At 44.5% G+C, this 20,467-nt stretch overlaps 1 protein-coding gene across 1 annotated transcript in view; it reads left to right on the forward strand.

Moving 5' to 3' along the window:
- Positions 1-1,983, forward strand: part of LOC309568944 (protein Tob2-like) — a gene marked incomplete at its 5' end in the record, with an annotated part of 6,054 nt that extends 4,071 nt beyond the window's left edge. The window contains 2 exons of the mRNA XM_082274710.1: positions 29-341; positions 1,880-1,983. Coding sequence (XP_082130836.1) covers positions 29-341; positions 1,880-1,951 — 385 coding nt within the window. The 3' untranslated portion in view covers positions 1,952-1,983. The remainder of the gene's footprint in view (positions 1-28; positions 342-1,879) is intronic.
- Positions 1,984-20,467: the final 18,484 nt, after the last annotated feature.

A 20,467-nucleotide genomic window follows, 5' to 3' on the forward strand; every position in this document is an offset into this window, starting at 1 on the left:
TTGAGTTAACATCCTCATTTTTTATTAGGTTGGGAGAAGAAAACTACCCATATACAGTGGCCACCTTTGACTCCAGGGCTGTCCGTGTTCCAGAAGACGATGTAACCAACATCATGAAGGGACAGGAAAATACCTTCAAAGCTAACAAATGCTCCACTCCCACCCCAGAAGAGGACAGCTCCATCGCAAGTTCTTCGCTCCCATCTTCCCCCAGTGTTGCAGGTGAAGACAGTGATAGTGGGATTGATGGTAGCTGTGAAGATACATATACACCACCAACCTCATGTAGTCCTACAGAAGAAAACATCTGGTGGAGTCCAACTGTGAAGCCTGTAACTCAAGTAAGGAATATGATCATTGATATTGCACATTACATAGGTGTTTGGGGGAAAAAAAAGATAAAATCACCAAGAGTTTGCTTAATTAAAAATGATCCTGTCACTAACGGGCGGCGCAGTGGTGTAGTGGTTAGCACTTTCACCTAGCAGCAAGAGGGCCGCTGGTTGGAATCCCAACCACGACACTATCTGCCTGGAGTTTGCATGTTCTCCCTGTGCCTGCGTGGGTTTCCTCCGGGTACTCCGGTTTCCTCCCACACTCCAAAGACATGCTGGTAGGTTAATTGGATCCTGTATAAAAATTGGCCCCACTGTGTATGTATGTGAGTTAGGGACCTTAGATTGTAAGCTCCTTGAGGGCAGGGACTGGTGTGAATGTGCAATGTATATGTAAAGCGCTGCGTAAATTGACAGCGCTATATAAGTACCTGAAATAATAACTAGTCACTAACTTAAGAAGCTATTAACCATTTACATGCTTCCAGAACTGGATTATTCACTGTTCTTGGCTGTGTACATACCAGGTGGTACAGTCTACTTGAAGCATTCTACCTATAGGACTTTTAGTTCTAATTATATTTAAAAAAAGCGGTGGTCCCCAAACTGTGGCCTAGGGACCAGATGCAGCTCTTTGCTCGCCTTTATCAAGCCCTAGAGTCACTTTTCCTCCCACTGATACTAGACACTATTTCTCCCATTGCCACCAACGATGAGGCACTATTTCTAAAGCTGACACCAACGATGGGAAGCTATTTCTCCCACTTACCCCAATGATGGAACACTATTCCTCCCACTGACACCAATAATAGGACACTATTCCTCCCACTGACCCCAATGATGGAACACTATTCCTCCCACTGACACCAATAATAGGACACTATTCCTCCCACTGACCCCAATGATGGAACACTATTCCTCCCACTGACACCAATAATAGGACACTATTCCTCCCACTGACCCCAATGATGGAACACTATTCCTCCCACTGACACCAATAATAGGACACTATTCCTCCCACTGACCCCAATGATGGAACACTATTCCTCCCACTGACCCCGATGATGGAACACTATTCCTCCAACTGACCCCGATGATGGAACACTATTCCTCCCACTGACACCAATAATAGGACACTATTCCTCCCACTGACCCTGATGATGGAACACTATTCCTCCCACTGACACCAATAATAGGACACTATTCCTCCCACTGACACTATTGATGGACACACTTCCTCCCACCGAGACTAAAGATGCAAGGTTTACTGTTGCCAGACCAATTTATATTCCTAATAGCCATAGTCTGGACCCCCTAATCTCTGAAGGATATTAATCTGGCCCCTTGTTTAGAAAGTTTGAGGACCCCTGTTCTAAAACAACATATATCTCTTTCAAACAATTTTTCATTGGCTACCGTGTTAAACAGCAATGTCCGTGGTATCTGAACTCATTGTTATTTTAATAATTTGTCATTAAAGGAATGAGCAATGTTTAATCCTGATCTCCTAAAATAATATTGCATTTTCTTTATTTAATTTTTAGGACTCCAAGACTGTCTACAGAACATCATCTCCTCTTTGGATCCCTGCCTGGAGGATGACACAGTTTCATTGACACATCAGTATAGACCCCCAGCAAGCCTAGTGGTTGTAGGTGCTATAAGAAGGAGCTCCTGGCTGTAAATACTATAAGACATTTTTTATTTATATTTTTTTGCATCTATAGAGAAATGTGAATTGTATTTTTTTTTTTTAAATAAAAACCTCATTAGTAATCAGAAGTTGTGGTTATGGTATAACATGGACATTTGATAAACTTTACAACTTAAAGCTGAACAGCAGCATAACTGAAGTCGTAACAGCCCACTTTGTGGATATGGGGTCTGGGGGTGGAAGGGGCTCCTTTAGGTAGGTTGATTAAACAAACTAAAGATATAAAATCTGTCTGCATAGGAAGGCCGCACAGATGTAGTGCTGTATCATTAGGCATTGGTGTGTTTGCAGTTAATGCTTATATTGATGCCTGCAAAGTCTGTCTAGAAGAGCTGATGTCAGACATACAGGAAGATTCATAAATACTGTGACTAGTCACAGATCCCCCTTGCTTTCTTGGCGCATTTAGCAGCATGTGTTTAGCTTTCTCAGTAATGTAGATTCAGGATTAATTCAAACTCCTGCAGTGTATTAGGATGTTAGCAATCCTTGTTTTAAGGCAGCCTATTCATATAAATGAGCTTCCTAACTCATTAAAGAGGGATCCTCCCATGAACTTCCTGATTTGGTTCTGCCTGTTTACCAGATTATTGTGCTCTCTCCAGCTAATATATTACTCCTTTGCATACCTACAGCTGTCTTTATCTTCACTGCCACTCGTTACCTACCTTTGGCTTGTTTCTTGACCACGCTTCTACTAGATCCCAATCTGCAACCACTTGTTATTGACCTTTAGCTTACTCCTCAACTAGGTTTCTACTTGATCCTTACCTGTTATATCTGTCACGGTACCTCAACTTGCTCACATCCTGATGGGGCAATCCTGAGGACCGTGACCTGGTACTAACATGCAACAAAACCCATTTCCACCATCAGAAGCTCTGGTGAATACTATTTAGAGCTTACACCACATGCCTCGGGTGAGACCTCGTCATCCGCCAGGGTGGCCTGCCTGTTTACCTATCCTGATCGGTGGGAGTCTATCTACTGCTATAGCTGCTGGTCTCCAAGCCTGACCTTTGACTGTGACAGAATGCCATTCAGAATAGCATGGCACTGCATCACATTGGTGCCTGTAGCACACATTGCTGTGTGTTATTGCAACACATTAGTGGGAATGTGTAACGCTCTGGCGTTTGTTTTAGTGAACTGGATTTGCAGCTGCAGAATTTCCACTCAGTAGTCCTGTAGAGATGTGTTGAATCACCATATCCAACTCTCCAGACTCATCATTGTGGCCCAGCCTGCTTCAGCATGCACATATACAGACACTCAGATAAGATGTTCCTGGAGTGATAGTTTGTATGCGATAGAGGTGATGTGCTGAAAGGACAGGCGTGAGTAGTGATAGCAATGATAGGCACTAAAGTAGTAATGTTCAGGAGTGTTAGCAGATGGTGATAGATAGTATGCAGGTAGGTTAGCAATCATGTACAAGTAACAGGTGGTAGGGGACAGCAGATGAATGTACAGGAGGTGCTAACTTAGTGCAAGGGTATAGATGGTAGTGGACTCAAGAGCTAGCAATCTATGTAACAGTGCAGATGATAGCAACAGTCTTTAGTATGCAAGAGTAGATAGTGTAAGTTGATAGGAAGGAATCCCCTGCGGGGTACTTATCACTAGTTGGTTTAGAGAGGTGAGGGGTCCGGTAGTGAGCTAAGGATCAGGTAGCGAGATACAGGATCAGTAGCGAGATACAGGATCAAGTAGCGAGATACAGGATCAAGTAGCGAGACTCCGGTCTATCCAGATATTGGGGATATAGCTGGAGGCTTCGGCAGCGTCAGACAAGGCTGTATAACAGGCGGTTGCACGAACGCCTTGTGAGTGAAAGCCGGCGATTGAAATAGCCGCTCAGAGCGGCGCCTAGTGATGACGTCATGCGGCTTAAAGAGATAGGCAGGTATATGCGTTCCACCTAGCTGAAAAGGTGGGACGCAATGCGGAAGAAATGGGCTGGAAGGGTACCGAAGGTACCAGAATCTTACAGAATGAGCCCTTATTGCACTCAGAATTTCTGCTGCAGCCCGTTACTAGCTCTCTGGAATGAACCCTGTATATCTAATACAGTCTCTCTCAAGATGTTAAAAATCCCAGTGTATCTCCTCAGCTAAAAGCTAAGACAGCTGAGGTTTGTAGTTTTGCAAAAAAAAGCCAGTTTAAAAATGTCTGTATTAGAGCTATAGAGTAATTGCATGCAGATATAAAACTATCCTGATGGGTATTATTGTTCCGACTATACGTTTATATTATTTCTGCACAAGTTATTATTCCTACAGTGCATCCAGAAAGTATTCACAGAGCTTCACTTTTTCCACATTTTGTTGTGCTACAGCCTTATTCCAAAATAGATTAAATTCATTATTTTCCTGAAAATTCTACAAAAAATACAGCATACTGACAATGTGAAATAAGGTTATTTGAAATCTTCGCAGATGTATTAAAAAAAAAAAAAACCCACACATGTACATAAGTATTTATAGTGTAGCAATATTTCCAGGCCTTGGGCCTGAGGTGGGTCTGCCATTAGTACCGGAAACACTCCCAACACATTTGTGAACCCAGGTGTGAGAAATGAGACAATGACATGTTCATTGCACATTGGGGATGGAAGAAGGGAATAGGTGGGATACTCCTCTGCCCCAACTAGGCCTGACTGGGACACTGCACAGAAAAATGCCCATTGGCGCTGCACTGATGCCAGCCAAATGCCGACCAGCGCTTCCTGGCGCTCAAAGACACTGTGAATATTGGACTTGTGCTAGAACTTCGACTTTAACTTGTTTGTTAACTCAGAAGATCCAGGACTGTAGAACACTTGACTCCTGACACTCAATGTAGCTCAAAAGTCACTGAACAGCTCCCTCCAGCCCTTCACTGACTGAGGTAGCTCCTTGTCACTGCTTGTGCTGCTGCAACTCTTAACTCTGTACACTGCACACTGTACACTGACTCTTCAGAGCCCAACCACTGGTGCCCCCTTTACACTTCAGGGTCCTCTGACTAGGTACCCCCTTTACAAATAGCTGACTCCTGGATCCCTGGGACCTTCACCGGAGTGGTCCCCTCTACACTAGGCAGACCCCCAGGGGCAGTTCACAGTACTCACGACCTTGGCAGGCTTTCTTGGAACTGAACCCCTCTTCCTCCGCTGGTCCTCGGCACACCAGATCCCTTCTGCAGCTCAGCTCAGCTCTCTTTCTCTGGATTCCCAGGCCACCACACGAGACACCCGATCCTTCTGACAGGTGGAGAGACAGCAGTACTCTCCCTCCTGAGACGCTGCTTCCTGCCAAAGACACTGCGTTTCCCTCAAAACTTATACCCACTCCCAGAATCCTCTGCAGCAGAATCTGCCTTCTGGGGTAGATACAGGTCTGAGTGTGTCTCTGATTGGGTTTCCTCCACTGCCCAATGAGAACCCTCTCATGGAGCCAGTGGGGAGACTCCCCTCTCATGCAGACACACCTGGGAGACATGACAGCCAGCTAAAATCATGGCCCTGCTGTTAGGCAGCCAAGGCCCACCATACTTTTACCTAGCACCTACCTGTAGGGTGCAACAACAGCATTTGCCATGACACTTTAAATTGAGCTCAGGTACATTCTGTTTCCACTGATCATCCTTGAGATGTTTTTACAACTTGATTGGAGCCCACCTGTGGTAAATTCAGTTGAAATTAAAAAGTAGATTGAGTTGCAGCACATGATTTGGAAAGGCACACACCTGTCTATATAAGGTCTCACAATTAACAGTGCATGTCAGAGCACAAACCAAGCCATGAAGTCCAAGGAATTGCCTGTAGATCTCTGAGACAGGTTTGCATTGAGGCACAGTTCTGGGGAAGGGTAAAGAAAAATGTCTGCAGCATTTAAGGTCACAGTGGGCACAGTCGTCTCCATCAGCTGTAAAAGGCAGAAGTTTGGAATCACCAGGACTCTTCCTAGAGCGGGCAGAAGAACAACCATCTCTGCAGCACTCCACCAATCAGGCCAGTAAGGTATCATGGCCAGACCGAAGCTCAGTAAAAGGCACATGACAGCCTGCCTGGAGTTTGCAAAAAGGCACCTGAAGGACTCTCAGACCATGAGAAACAAAATTCTATGGTCTTATTTAAAAGATTTAACTCTTTGGCCTGAAAGCGTCATTTCTGGAGGAATATAGGCATCGCTTATCACCTGGCCAATACCATCCCACACAGCCAAGATAACAAAGGATTGGCTACGGGACAACTCTGTGAATGTCCTTGAGTGGCCCAGCCAGAGCCCAGACTTGAACCCGATTAATCTTCTGGAGAGATCTGAAAGTGGCTGTGCACCGAGGCTCCCCATCCAACCTGATGGAGCGTGAGAGGTCCTGCAAAGAAGAATGGGAGAAATTGCCCAAAATAGGTGTGCCAAGCTTGTAGCATTGTACTCAAAAATACTTGAGACTGTAATTGGCACCAAAGGTAACAAAGTATTGAGTAAAAGGCTATGAATACTAATGTACATGTGATTTTTTTGGATTTTTTATTTTTAATAAATTTGCAAAGATTTTAAACAAATTTCTTTCACATTGCCATTATGAGGTATTGTAGAATTTTGAAGAAAATAATTAATTTAATCAGTTTTGGAATAAGGCTTTAACAACAAAATGTAGAAAAAGTGAAGAGCTGTGAATACTTACTGGATGCACTGTAATAGAATAATCTTTTACTTACCACTAAACCAAGTCTTTTACTGCTTGTCTGCTGTTGTGGTGGAAGGATTACAAAGACTGAGGTGAGGCCCTGGTATTTGAGATACTGAAAAAGACTGGGGAACTACTAAGGACAGAGTGGTTACTAGGAAAATGAAGGTTAAGGTGTCTTGCACATTGGGCGTGTCTAGCTGCTGTGACTCTAGGCCTGGTATTTTAGTGTGTCCATTGTCCAAGAAGGTACAGATGGAGTATCCAGCAGCTACAGCTAGTCAAAGTCTTCAATAGTCTGATATATATTGTGGCTGGCAAGGCTGAACGCTTTACTGAGTGGTACTTGCATTTAGGGCCCTATGCATTCAGGGATGAATATCAGGAGCAATGTTCCCTTTAAGATGCGCGGACGCGCAGTCTAATTGACGGTCCCGCGCAAGCACAGTTTCAGACCGTGCAGCCGCAGACGTGGCGGCCAGGGAGCAGAGCAGTGCGCCCCGAGCCCGCCCATTGTGTGACAATATTACATGATGCCTCCTCAGTAGTTCTGGCTCCTGTGAACTCAGAGGGAGGCGTCGGGAGTAGTCCAGAGAGTTGGAGGTGAAGGAGGAGGGGACTTCCATTGACGGTGCAGATCACAGACTGTGGGAAAAATTTCTCTTCCCTTGCTGAACTATTTTAATGGGGTTATATTTTGGGCAGGAAGTGTTGGGTAGAAGCAGGGATTGGTGGGGAAGAAGTGGGGGGAGCAGGTTTATAAGCCCTTCACTTTGCCTATGCAGAAAAGTCTGCATGGTGTAAACTAGACCGAACTGTAACCTTAAAGCTGGGTTCACATATATGCAAATTGGATGCATATTTCTCCTCATCCAACTCATACAACAGGCGAGTCTGACAGGCTCTCAATGGAGCCGGTTTACACAGGTCCGAGCGGCCACAGTCTGGATTGCAGAAGGGACCTGTGCATCTTAGGATCTGGTTCAGGTGTGAATCACACCTGAACTAAACGGACACGCACCGCACCCCAGGCACAAACCCGTGGCCGCACATATGTGAACACAGCCTGACAGTTCACTCACACTTGTGCGACTTAAGAATAATGCGATTTTCACTGCAACTTTGCAGTGCCACTTGATGCGACTTTAATGAGTCTTTGGATGAGTGCAAGTTTATTGCGACTCTGGCTTTGACCAATGTAATTGTTTTTGCTCTACAAAGTTGCACACAAATTGCATGTATATCATGCAGGTTCCACTTTCATGCAACTTTCGAGGACTTACATTAAAGTCTACGGCCCTCAAGTCACATAAAAGTTGTACCAAAGTAGTGTAGGAACTACTTTAAAGGTTGCTGCGACTTTAGGTCGCACAGATATGAACAGTACCCATTGGGAAACATGGGGTGTGATTTTCCATGCGACTTTGGGTTTAAAAGTCGCATGACAAGTCGCACAAGTGTGAATGGGGCCTAAAGTGTATAAAAAGCCATAACTAATTTTTTTGTTTTGTATAGAATAGGGAAGGAATAGAACTGCTTTCAGGTTTGTATTGCTGTCTGTTTCCCTGTTACAGAAAGTCAGGGGAAATTAAGATGTTTAAAGAAGAATTCCAGTCTAAATGTTTCCTCTATTTCTAGTCTTCTTCCCCACTCCTGTGTTTAAAAAAAAGCCCAGTTTTATTTTTTCACATAGGCCCCTTTCACACAGCTCAGTTCCGTCGACGGAGTCCGTTCTGCTCAGCGGGGGGATTGATCCGCCGATCCTCCCTGAGCAGGTGGATGACAGCTCCGTCTCCGCGCTATGTGCAGAGACGGAGCTGTCAGATCCCCGCTGTCCTCTATGGGGAGATCGGATGAGAACGGACCACCTGTCCGTTCTCATCCCATCCCACCCGATCCCATCTGCCAGACGGATGGAAAATAGGGTTTCCATCCATCCATATTTGACGGACAGTGTGTGTCTCCGCTGACATCCGCTGCCCTATAGGGATGCATGGGGCATCCAATCAGGTCCACCTGAAAAACTGACAGGCGGATCTGATTGGATCATATGTGTGAATGGGGCCTTATGCTTACCATGCCCCAGTGCTGTCACCACTTTTTACGGTCCAGCGCCAGCAGCCCTCTCCAGGCAGAATGACAGTCATGTGAGCCCAGGCTGTTGTTTACATGCCCCCCAGGGGCACTTGATCACCTGGGCCAAGACCCTGTGAAAAGGATATTTACTGTATATTGATTAATAGGCAGTCTCAGAGCTTTCCCAAGCAAAACAGCCCTCTTCACGCTCTTCATTAAAGAAGACGCGCATAAACATGACTGTATGAATCATGTTGCTCAAGCAACCAGAGATGAGGATGATGATACCGAACAAGTTATCACATTCCTTAAACAAGTGGCCAATACACTCAAAAGGAGTGTTTCCACTCACCCTGTGAAGGGGTTATGTTCTGACGAAGACCAGTCTCATAGCCTTCCCAGGCAAAACTGTCTCTTTAGACTCTCCAAAGGGGAAGATGTGGAGAAACATGACTGCATGAATCTTGCTTTGTTTAAGCAACCAAAGATGAGGATTGATCCCGAACAGGTTGTGTCATTCAGTAAACAAGTAGCCAATATCCTCAAAAGAGTTAATTCCACTTACCCTGTGAAGGGGTTATATGCTCTGGCAATGAGCAGTCTCCTAGCTTTCCCCGCTTTCCCAAGCAAAACCTCCCTCTTCAGACTCTATAAGAGGAAGACTCAGATGGGCATGTATGTATGGTCATAGGTATGTATCCTACTGGCTCAAGCAGCCAAGGATAGAGGTGTCACATTCAATAAGCACATTGTCAATACACTCTAAAGGAGTGGTTTCTGCTTACCCTTTGAAAGGGTTATCCGCTCTGCCAATGAGAAGCCGCCTAGCCATACCAGGCGAAAAAGCCAATTTTCTGAGTTTCCAGATGGACACGACGGCATGAATACTGCTTACATAGTTACATAGTTACATAGTTACATAGTTAGTGAGGTTGAAAAAAGACATCAGTCCATCCAGTTCAACCTATGATGTGTGTGTGTGTTTGCTTTTAACCGTTCATTGTATACCCCTGTATGTTGTGGTCTTTAAGGTGCCCATCTAATAGTTTTTTGAAACTATCAATGCTCCCTGCTGATACGACTGCTTGTGGAAGAGAATTCCACATCCTTACCGCCCTTACAGTGAAGAACCTCTTACGCATTTTAAGGTTAAACCGCCTTTCCTCTAGTTTTAGTGAGTGGCCACGTGTCTTGTTGTATTTCCTTACTCTGAATAGTTTGTTCCTTATGCTAGGGTCGCCAGTACAGTATTTGTACATTGATATCATATCCCCCCTCAATCGTCTCTTCTCTAGAGAGAATAGGTTCAGTGCTTGTAGTCTTCCCTCATAGCTGATGTCCTCCATTCCCCTAATTATTTTTGTTGCCCTTCTCTGGACTCTTTCCAATTCCAGCACATCCTTCCTGAGGACCGGTGCCCAGAACTGGACAGCATACTCCAGATGTGGCCGGACCAGAGTCTTGTAGAGCGGGAGAATAATCTCTTTATTTCTGGAGTGAATCCCCTTTTTTATACATCCCATTATTCTGTTGGCTTTGCTTGCAGCTGCTTGGCATTGCATGCCACTGCCAAGCCTGTTGTCTACCAGTACCCCCAAGTCTTTTTCCATCCTAGACTCCCCCAGAGGTTCCCCCCCTAGTGAGTAGCTTGCTTTCTGGTTTCTGGCCCCCAAGTACATTACTTTACATTTATCAACATTAAACCTCATCTGCCATGTAGTTGCCCACCCCGTTATTTTGTTTAGGTCCGCTTGTAAGGTTTCCACATCCTGTATAGAAGATATTGGCATGCTTAGTTTAGTATCGTCCGCAAATACTGAGATTGTACTCGATATCCCCTCCTCTAGATCATTTATGAATAAATTAAACAGGATTGGTCCCAGGACAGAACCCTGGGGGACCCCACTTTCCACCCCCGCCCAATCCGAGTACTCCCCATTAATCACCACCCTCTGGACTCTCCCCTGGAGCCAGTTCTCTATCCAGGTACTCACCTTATGGTCCATACCTACCTTCCTTAGTTTGTACAGTAAGCGTTTGTGGGGAACGGTGTCAAAGGCCTTTGCAAAGTCCAGATACACCACATCCACTGGCTTACCTTTATCTAGATGGCAGCTCACTTCATCGTAGAAGGTTAATAGATTGGTTTGGCAAGAACGATTTTTCATAAATCCATGCTGATTACTACTAATTATATTGTTTTCATTACTAAAGTCTTGTATGTGGTCCCTTAACATCCCCTCCAAAATCTTGCAGACTACAGATGTTAGGCTGACAGGTCTATAGTTACCCGGGATACACCTCGGCCCCATTTTAAATATTGGTACTACGTTGGCCTTTTTCCAATCTGCTGGCACCATACCTGTCTGAAACTATCCTTAAAGATCAAGAATAATGGTCTGGCAATCACCTGGCTGAGCTCTTTAAGAACCCTCGGGTGCAAGCCATCCGGTCCCGGGGATTTATTTATGTTAAGTTTCTCAAGTTTAGTTCTAAGTCTGTCTTCTGTTAGCCATGGCGGCACTTCCTGAGGTGTGTTGTTTAGATTGGCCTTACAAGCTGGGTTCGTGTAGCCCCCCGATTCTTTTGTGAAGACTGAAGAGAAGAAATTATTTAACACTTCCGCCTTTTCCCTGTCCTCAGTGGCCATATTTCCTTTGTCATCTTTTATGGGGCCAATGTGTTCTGGCCTCGCTTTCTTACTGTTTATATACTTAAAGAACTTCTTGGGGTTCTTTTTGCTCTCCTCCGCTATATGTCTCTCGTGTTCTATTTTAGCCGCCCTGATTTCGTCTTTACATTTCTTATTACACTCTTTGTAGTGCTTAAATGCTGCCAATGACCCCTCAGTCTTGTATTTTTTGAAGGCCTTTTCTTTAGCACTAATATGCATTTTTATGTTGGAGTTTAGCCATCCAGGGTTTATTTTTGCTCTTTTAAATTTATTTCCCTTTGGAATGCACTGGTCAATCCCCCTGTTTAGTATGCTCTTGAAGCACTCCCATTTTTCAGGACTAGTCTCAAAACCGCAAACCAATCAATCCTCTTCAGTCTCTTCTAAACAGGAAGACGAGGACAACCTTTATCTAGATTTTTTTTTATTCCTCTTTTGGTAAGATTTGTGACATGCCTTTAAATGGAAGCAAAGCTGTGGAAATTTTTCAAGTGCCTCCAGAGGGCAGCTTGACAATTCCCTTATGGTGGTTAAACAAGTGCTCATTCTACAAGATTGGAGAATGTCAAAGTTATGCCCTTTTCAACACTGCATTGTTCTTGATCTTAGAAGGTCAAGCCTAAATTTAATAGTGGTCAGTTTGGCTTCCTGTCTCAGTATAAACGTCTGTTGAGTTAAAGGAGACCGAAGCTCAAGAGTTAGTTTCCATGCTCACTCCAGAGGGGTTTGCTTCTGCATTTCTGGCCGCCGTTAAGTACTTAACAGGGGATTTGAACCTGCGTACCTTGATGTTCTGTCTTGTTATCCTACCTCTGAGCCAAACTTCAGGTCATATGGATCCAGTCCTGTTTATCTGACATTGCCTGCAGCACTAGGGGGCTGGACTTTACCTGTGTCTACTCCTGTCTCATTGTCCACCTGAAGCTAATTGCTCATTTAAGCAAGCTATAAAACCCTGCCTCTCCCTTAGAACAGTGTCAGTTCATTGACCATTGTTCCTGGTTGTTACTGTTTGACAGACTTAGTTCCTGTGTTCCAAACTGACTCTGGCTTCTGTCCGTACTGTTGCTCTGTGTTGATCCTGCGACCTTATCGTCCTCCCATCTCTTGATCCTTATCCAGACTTGTGTCATCCAGTGACTACAGTTATTCCTGGACTTCCCTTCCATTGTATTCCCGCCGGTCCTGCTTATTGGAGCACCTTTCCTGCCAAGCCCCCGTGCACAGATTCACAGCCTAGGTGGCTTCCTTACCTGGTCACCTTGGACTGTGGATATCTGCAAGGGTGAGTGTACATCTCTGCGTTACAGACTCCAACAAAGGCAAGCCCTGACAGTAAGATCAAATCTTCTCTAAAGTCACATTGGTCAAGCATCCCACAGGCTTGGACTGATGGCTTGGGTCTTGAGAAGCAGAGGCTAATGGATTTTGAATACTCTTACGAAAACAAGAAAGGACATCGCTAACAGGGCCTATAGTAGAATATGGCATAAATTCACTGGGTTACTGCTGATCAAGATTTTACACTGGACTATTCAGAAGTTTGTCACATACTGAAGTTTCTGCAGGCAGGGCTTGATTTAGCCCTCTGTGTAAGTACACTATAGCCACACATTTCGGCTTTCTCTGTCTTCACCGGCATACTGTGGGCATTCAAGACTTAATTATACTGTTTTTCAAGATGCAATTTGGTTGAAACCTTGAATTGTTTCTGAAATGGGATCTCCCATTGGTGTTGGACATTTTTATATCAGATGCCTTCAATCACCCTGAGGTACCTCTCACTGAAAACCACTTTCCTGGTGGCAATTACATCAGCCAGAAGGGAGGCAATATGTGTGGCCTTAGGGTGTAAATAACCCATACTCTTATTCTTCTCAGACAGGGTAGTACTCAGGCCAATGCTCAGGTTGTGCCTGAAGTGACCTTCAGAGTCTCGACCTTGAGAGTAGCAGCAGGCCACGTGTCCCAAAGACAATCTGCCAGACAGCTATGTGGGCATCAAAATATATACATTCATGGCTCATTACTGTATAGAAGCAGCCTTAATGACAGCTGAGTTTGGCAGAGGCATCCTGGCTTCTGTTTTTAGCCAGAGTTGAGGAGTGCGTAGCATTATCCCTCCCCTGTGTGGCTAGTTAGTTTCCAGCTGTACTGACATGGAGCTGTCTGGAAAATGCTCCATGACAGCACAGAACTCAACCAGCTTGGCAGGACTAGTTACAGAACGCTGAGGCTGTAGGTGGGCTCAAATTTATATGTTAGGTCCTGGAAGCATGGGGGGGGGGGGGGCGAGACCTATACGCATCTGTGCTGCCATGGAGCTTGTCAGGAAAGGAAAATTATGGTAAGTATTTTTCATTACATTTTCCGTTGTGTAGCTGCTGGATGAGGAGTGAGGAGTGAAATTTTAGTGACTGTTGCTGCCGACATCATATCCATACTTCCAATGCTAAACAGCTGCACGTTATTTCAGCGGGAGTGTGTGTGTGTAATTTATGCGCAGTCCAGCACCTGCATAGATGTGAACTTTTCCTTCAAGTGGTAAAAGAGCATTACATATACCCTTTGAAGTGACGGTTCTCAGGTTCTCAGGTAATATACAGAAAAAAAAAAAGGGGTCGGAGAGCTGAAATTACTTAACCACTTAAGCCCCAGGCCTATTTCTGATACTTTTTGTTTACAAGTTAAAATCAGTATTTTTTCCTAGAAAACTACTTAGAACCCCCAAACATTATATATATTTTTTTAGCAAAGACTCTGGAGACTAAAATGGCGGTCATTGCAATATTTTTTGTCACGCAGTATTTGCGCAGCGGTCTTTAAAACGCCATTTTTTTTAAAAAATTATGAAAAATCACATTTCACTGCATTTAAAAAAACTAAACAGTAAAGTTATCCCAATTTTTTAGTATATTGTGAAAGATGATGTCACGCCGAGTAAATAGATACCCAACCTGTTACAGTTTAATATTGCGCACACCCATGGGATGGCGACAAACTACGGTCAATAGAAATCTCAATAGGCGTCATTTTAAAAAAAATTTAAATTTTTAAAATGGCAGATAAATAGTCTTTTAAGACAAAATGGTAGATTCTGTGGTACTACAGTGACCATGACAGTCAATGCTCCCTCATATTGGCCCCCACCTTCTCCCTCACATTTTCCTCTGGCCCTTCCAAAAGATAACGAGAATACAGATAAGCCAGAAGTGAAGGCCAGGGATGTCATTTCTACACACAGATGTGCGGAGACATAGGAAGGGGGAGGATTGTTTTGTTTTACTGTGAAGCTAGTTAGGGAAAGATGTATCTGTGACGTAACTGCTGTTTCATATATGTGATGTGCACGCTCTTTCACTCACTTAGCAAGTGGGCATTAGCCAGGCTAAGCCATTTTCGCTAGCGAATAAAAAAGGTTTTATTCCAAAGCTTGAGTCCAATAAATTCATTCTCGGTTTCTGCAACATACCTGTAGGGCACCAGTAACTTCAGTCCCTTGGAAGAAGGATAAGGCCTTGTATCTTCGGCTAGCCACATTAGTTGGTGCACTTAGAACTCCTACTTGCCAAAAATGTAACTGTGGTATGCTGACAGTATCTGGATAGCAAGGCAGACACTGTGACTGCTTAATAGGGCTTCAATAAGACCCAGGTTCTGGCAAGTGAGGGCAAAGTAAAGTAACTCTGTCTGTGTGCAGAGTCCTTGTTTCCTGCAAATGCGCAAGTGCCATCTCACCAATTCTGCGGTCAAGGTCCAAACTAATGTCCTGGAACAGGCAGGCTCTTCTGGTAACCCAACTGGTCACTTCACCCTGGAGCGATTCACTAAGCCGATGCAGGTGCATCTGGACAGGCACCCGGGATTGCCCTTTAATCAGGCTGGACTTCTGGAGCACAGCAATGGACTGAACTAATTTAAAGGAGATAACCGCGCTAATACAGAATTGGAAAGTGGCAGCTTCAGGTGAGACAGCACCAAAAAACAGAACAAATGGGAAAAAGCCGCGCTATTGACCCAGATCAAAATACTAAGAATGATGATCTCGAAAGGAACAAAATATCGAATAGGTACCTCAGATGAAATCACTCACACATGTAGCTGACACATGAAAAAGGTATACCACCAAAAAAATTTGCATAAATAAACAAACGATGATAAATACGCCTGGGTGGTTGCAATAAAAAATGGCATAAGGTCAAGGACCGTATAGTTATATAAAGTTCATGTAGATCGATATAGTCCCAGAAAGGAATGCCCAAAGGTGAAGAAAGGGAATCAAATCGGTTAACACCTCGGTGCTGCACACAGGTAACACACTTATCTTCTTACCAGATGAAAAAGGAAGTAGAGCATAAATGGTATATCACAAAGCGCCCCTCAGGCAGAATCACAGCAGCCCGAACCTCCAGATGCCGGAAGGTGATACCAATACCAGCCACAAGATGGAGCTCAGTGCATGGGCAGGAAGAAAGGACTAAATAGTGTGATACCGTTCAGACCCTTTATTTATTAAGCATTAAAAAACATACTCACACATTGTAGAACAGAAAATCACTTGTCAAACATATGAGCCGGCCGGCTCTCGTGTAGCCCATTCCTCCAGGCAGCGTGGTTGAACTCGGAGGCAACACCTCTCCCCTAAGTCTAGTCTCTCCCCCTGCCTTGTGGTGACTGCCTTCTCCCCAGCAGACAAGATAGTGTCATTCATTCATTCATTCCTTCCTTGCCAGAGAATGCTGGGGTTTATAGCCCTGTCCCCAGTGATTAGAATGGATCTGGGGCATGGCTTGGCGCGTGGGAGAGATGGCCGCTCAGTGAAGGAGCTCTGCAAGCAGTACAGCTCTCACTCCGCTCTACGGCTCACAATACAGCAATATGGGCAGAATCTCAAAGGCTGGCACCCACAGCAAGCACCAGCGTACCAGGGATTCCTCTACCGGCAAGATCATACCTGATCTATTCAGGTCGCAGGCACAGTGTAGACAGAGCGCAGTAGGCCCCAACATGGCGCAGGCACCGGACCATGAGGAGGAAGAGGACTTTGAGGTGGAATCACTGGCTGCTTCAGAGGACATGGTAGGAGATATCACACAAACTGATCATCCTCTTACCTTTAATGATGTGACTGCCATTGCCACTGATATTAAGGGATCCTTCTCTGCAGCTATAACTGATCTGAAAACAGACATCATTAGACTGACAGAGCAAATGGCTGCGGGAGAGAGGGCTGGGAAACACAGAGAAAAGGCCATAAAGAGACTGGAAGAAGTCACCCTGACTCACTCTAATCATTTGATTGCCATGAATCGACAATTGGAGGACATAGACAATAGAGGCATACGCAATAATATCAGAATACCCGAATCGATTGAGAATGATCAGATCAGGCCTGCATTACGCTCCAATTTTAATGGTCTTCTTGAAAGACCCGCCGAATCACTCATCGAATTCGATAGAGCTCATAGGGCCCTTAGATACAGCTCCCCCCAGAGACATTATATGCTGTTTAACTAGCCATCCTATGAAAGAAGAGATTCTGCATAAGGCTAGACAGAATGATCAAGCCATTTTTAATGACCGACCTATCCAGCTCTTCCAGGATCTTTCGCCCATCACCCTGAAGAATAGACGGGCTGTTAAACCCCTCTTAGAAGTCCTGAGAAATAAAAATGTTCCCTACAGGTGGAAGTTCCCTTTTGCTGTACAAGCCACCTTTAATGGTAGACAGTATCTGCTTCGGACGCCTGAGGATTTACCTACTTTTTGCGCAAATTTAACGATTGATCTGATCGCTTTTATTATTAGGTTTAGGTATTAGGAGATTCTGCTACTGGCCTCAGGCTCTTCACCTCATCGATCCCCACCTTAGAAGGGGGGGGGGAAAGAAACAGAAACCATGCGACCTGAACAACCTGTTTTCCCCCCTAAAACACCCAGGATCAGGGAGCATAAGTAGTACAACTGCTGTTTTTGTGCTCATTCTTTTAACCTGCTTTCTATACATGTCCCCTTATGCTATACTACATTTTGCCACTGGAGGGTAGCATAATCCTTTACCTGCTTTGCATTATATATACACAAGTTCCTTTTTCATGCATTGCGGTCTGCAGACCACTAGATGGCAACGAGTTTCCATATGTTGCATAATGACAAGTTCCTCAACAAGTGATGTCCGTACTTTACCACTAGAGGGCAACGTTCTGCCAGCCTAACATGCCATTTCATTCCATCACTTTATAACATTTATTTCTGTGGACAATTTAATAGGCATGGAATCTTGGTCAATTTGGATCCAGATATACTTTTTCTAGATCTCCCCCCCCCCCCCATGGGCATTTGACTTGTCAGTTTAGGCATCACCCTTGAGATGTCATCCAAAGGATGGGGACTTTTCCAGGCCTACCTACTACTGCTGCCTCCCTCATGTTTTCATATTTATATTTTTCTCAGCAAGAATGACTACCTTTTACTTTGCATTTTTCTTTCATTCACCTAGTTTCATTTCAGCAGATCGTTCAGCAATGACAGACTGTGGCTCGGAGGACATACTGGATAATCATCTGACCCTTTGTTCTGAACACTCCTGGTCATGGAGGCATGGATGCTTGGCCTACTGGAAGGAAAGTAAAACTTTTATACTTAACAGGCCCCCTAACTGTTTTTCTCCATATTGGGTCTTAACACTTGTTCCCTAATAATAGGAAATGGATTAAGGTGGCTTATTTCTCACGAATCTTTGAAATATAACGGGGTCCTCGCTCCCCCACCTTGCTGGCACAATGGGGGAAGTGATGATCCGGAAGTATCGCATGGTTATCCGGCAGCAATTTGAGCCTGTTTTTGCCTTTATAAGAATGGCCCGGACTGAAGGCCTCATAGTACTGACTTTGTGCAACGTTTATCCTCTGTGCTAATGCTCATTTTTAGATTGTTGACGTATTTGGGATGAGTTAGGGGGTGGGGCGGAGATGGGATCCATGTACTTGGGGGCTGCTGGTGCAGGGGCTCTTCTTTCACAACCTCAGGTGGATTTTGCTGGGGAGATGCTGATGCACGGGCGGGCCCTCCGGAAATGGGTCTCCTGGAGTCCTGTTCCACTCTCACAGGTTATTAATTGACATATCCTCATTTAAAGGTGGTCCAATTTGAGTTGATGTCATACAATGAAAATTATTTCATTGGGCACTTCTCAAGGTGTTATGGAATGCCTCGCAAGACACCATTGTTAATGTCCACAATATGCATATGTAATTTCCTTTTCGTTCACTTAGCTGCTTGGACACATGCATACCCATTTGGGTGAATACTTGCTACATTTTCAGCCGTTACTCATTACAGATCTCTTAAGTTCTTGGTTTATTTATTTTTTTTTTGGGGGGGGGGGGGGGGCTGTACTGCTTTTGGCTGGTGATTAAGTTGGTTTTTATCTCACTACACATATTTTCACTCCGGGTGTACATTCTCCATGGTGCGCACTTCCACTTTCCCCAAAAGGAATTTTCTGTTAGGTAATAGTTGTTTAAATAAACTCAGTTTATTCCTACCGGACGTAGTATACCTTGTTGCTGTTGTGATCACAGTATACTGTAAAGTCTTTTTCTTATTTCTTATATCTTTTCTTTTGGGGTGTTTTTTTTTTTTTCCATTCTAACCCATTGCCTTTTCCTCTACACCTTAACCACTTAACCAGCCCCAGCCCTATTTCGGAAACTTTTTGTTTACAAGTTAAAATCAGTATTTTTTCCTAGAAAACTACTTAGAACCCCCAAACATTATATATATATTGTGACAGGAAGTCAGGTAAATCTGGGAATGTAGTCACTGAGAGGAGACACATTCCCACCTGCTTTGAAAAGTTCACTAATTATTATAGGGTGTCGGCTGCCAAAGGCAGCAGGAAGGTGTAAAGAAGTTGAAAGGCCTTCAGCTGTTCAGAATGAGGAGATCAAGGCCTCTATAATTTGTCCAGAGAAAATCTATTGAGTGCTGCCTCCTGTCGCCGTGTGGGCTGGGAGAGGAAGGCAGACATACGTGTACCTCCCGACGCCGTGTGGGCATGGGAGAAGGACTGCTGCCTCCAGAAGCTGTGTCCTGAAGCCATGTGGGCTGGGAGCAGGAGGACAGTCAGCGTGTGCCTCCGGACAGGATGTGTGGGCCTGGGAGAAGACCCCCCGGAGTGATGTGTGCCCGGGACGGTAACCAAGGGTGAATACGTCTCAAAGGTGAGAAGACGAACTGTTGATGTGAAAGAAACAAAGGACTGTGTTGCCCTGTGAAGCTATTATAAAAGGACTATTGAGTGTCCGCTGGAGGACAAGGAAGTCTGCCCGACGGTAGGTTGGAGACAGACACTTAGGCAGGTTCCAGTTGTGAGAAGGTAGCCGCCCACAGAGGCAAGGATTTATTTTCTGTTTTATTTTATTTTGGATGTTTTGCTGCATACAGCCTGGTGAAGAAAACACCATTTAATAAACCACACTGTTTGTTTGCAAGCACTTGTCGGCTACCTCTCTGGGAAAACGCACCCCCCAAGGGGTCATCCACACCCGCCACCGAGCTAATCCCTTACATATGGTGGAGGATGCGGGCATAAGCAGAGATCCCTGCAAGGAAGTGCAAATGTTTGATGAACTTTATCTGGTGCATGAGATTGCACAATCTATGTGTGCAGGAGAGAAGATCCTGACAGAAAAAAAAAAAAAAAAAAAGTGTTTTAAAGAGACAGCGGTCTCAAAATTATTTGATGAACTTTGTTGTGTCTGGTGCAAGTGACTGCACAAACTGTGTGCGCAGGAAAAGAGATCTTGCAAGAGAGAGAAAAACTACATGTGTTAAAGAGACAGTGGTCTGAAAATTTTTTGCTGGACTGTGAAAAATTTGTTTGTGGAGTTATTGAAGATGGGGCGTTCAAAACGCCTGAAGAATGCAAAGATAGATGAAATGAGAGACCGGATTCTATGGATGGAGGGGATGTTACCGTCTGAACCAGCC

Source organism: Pelophylax lessonae (assembly GCF_965119305.1).
Source record: "Pelophylax lessonae genome assembly, chromosome: 12".
NCBI lineage: Eukaryota > Metazoa > Chordata > Amphibia > Anura > Ranidae > Pelophylax > Pelophylax lessonae.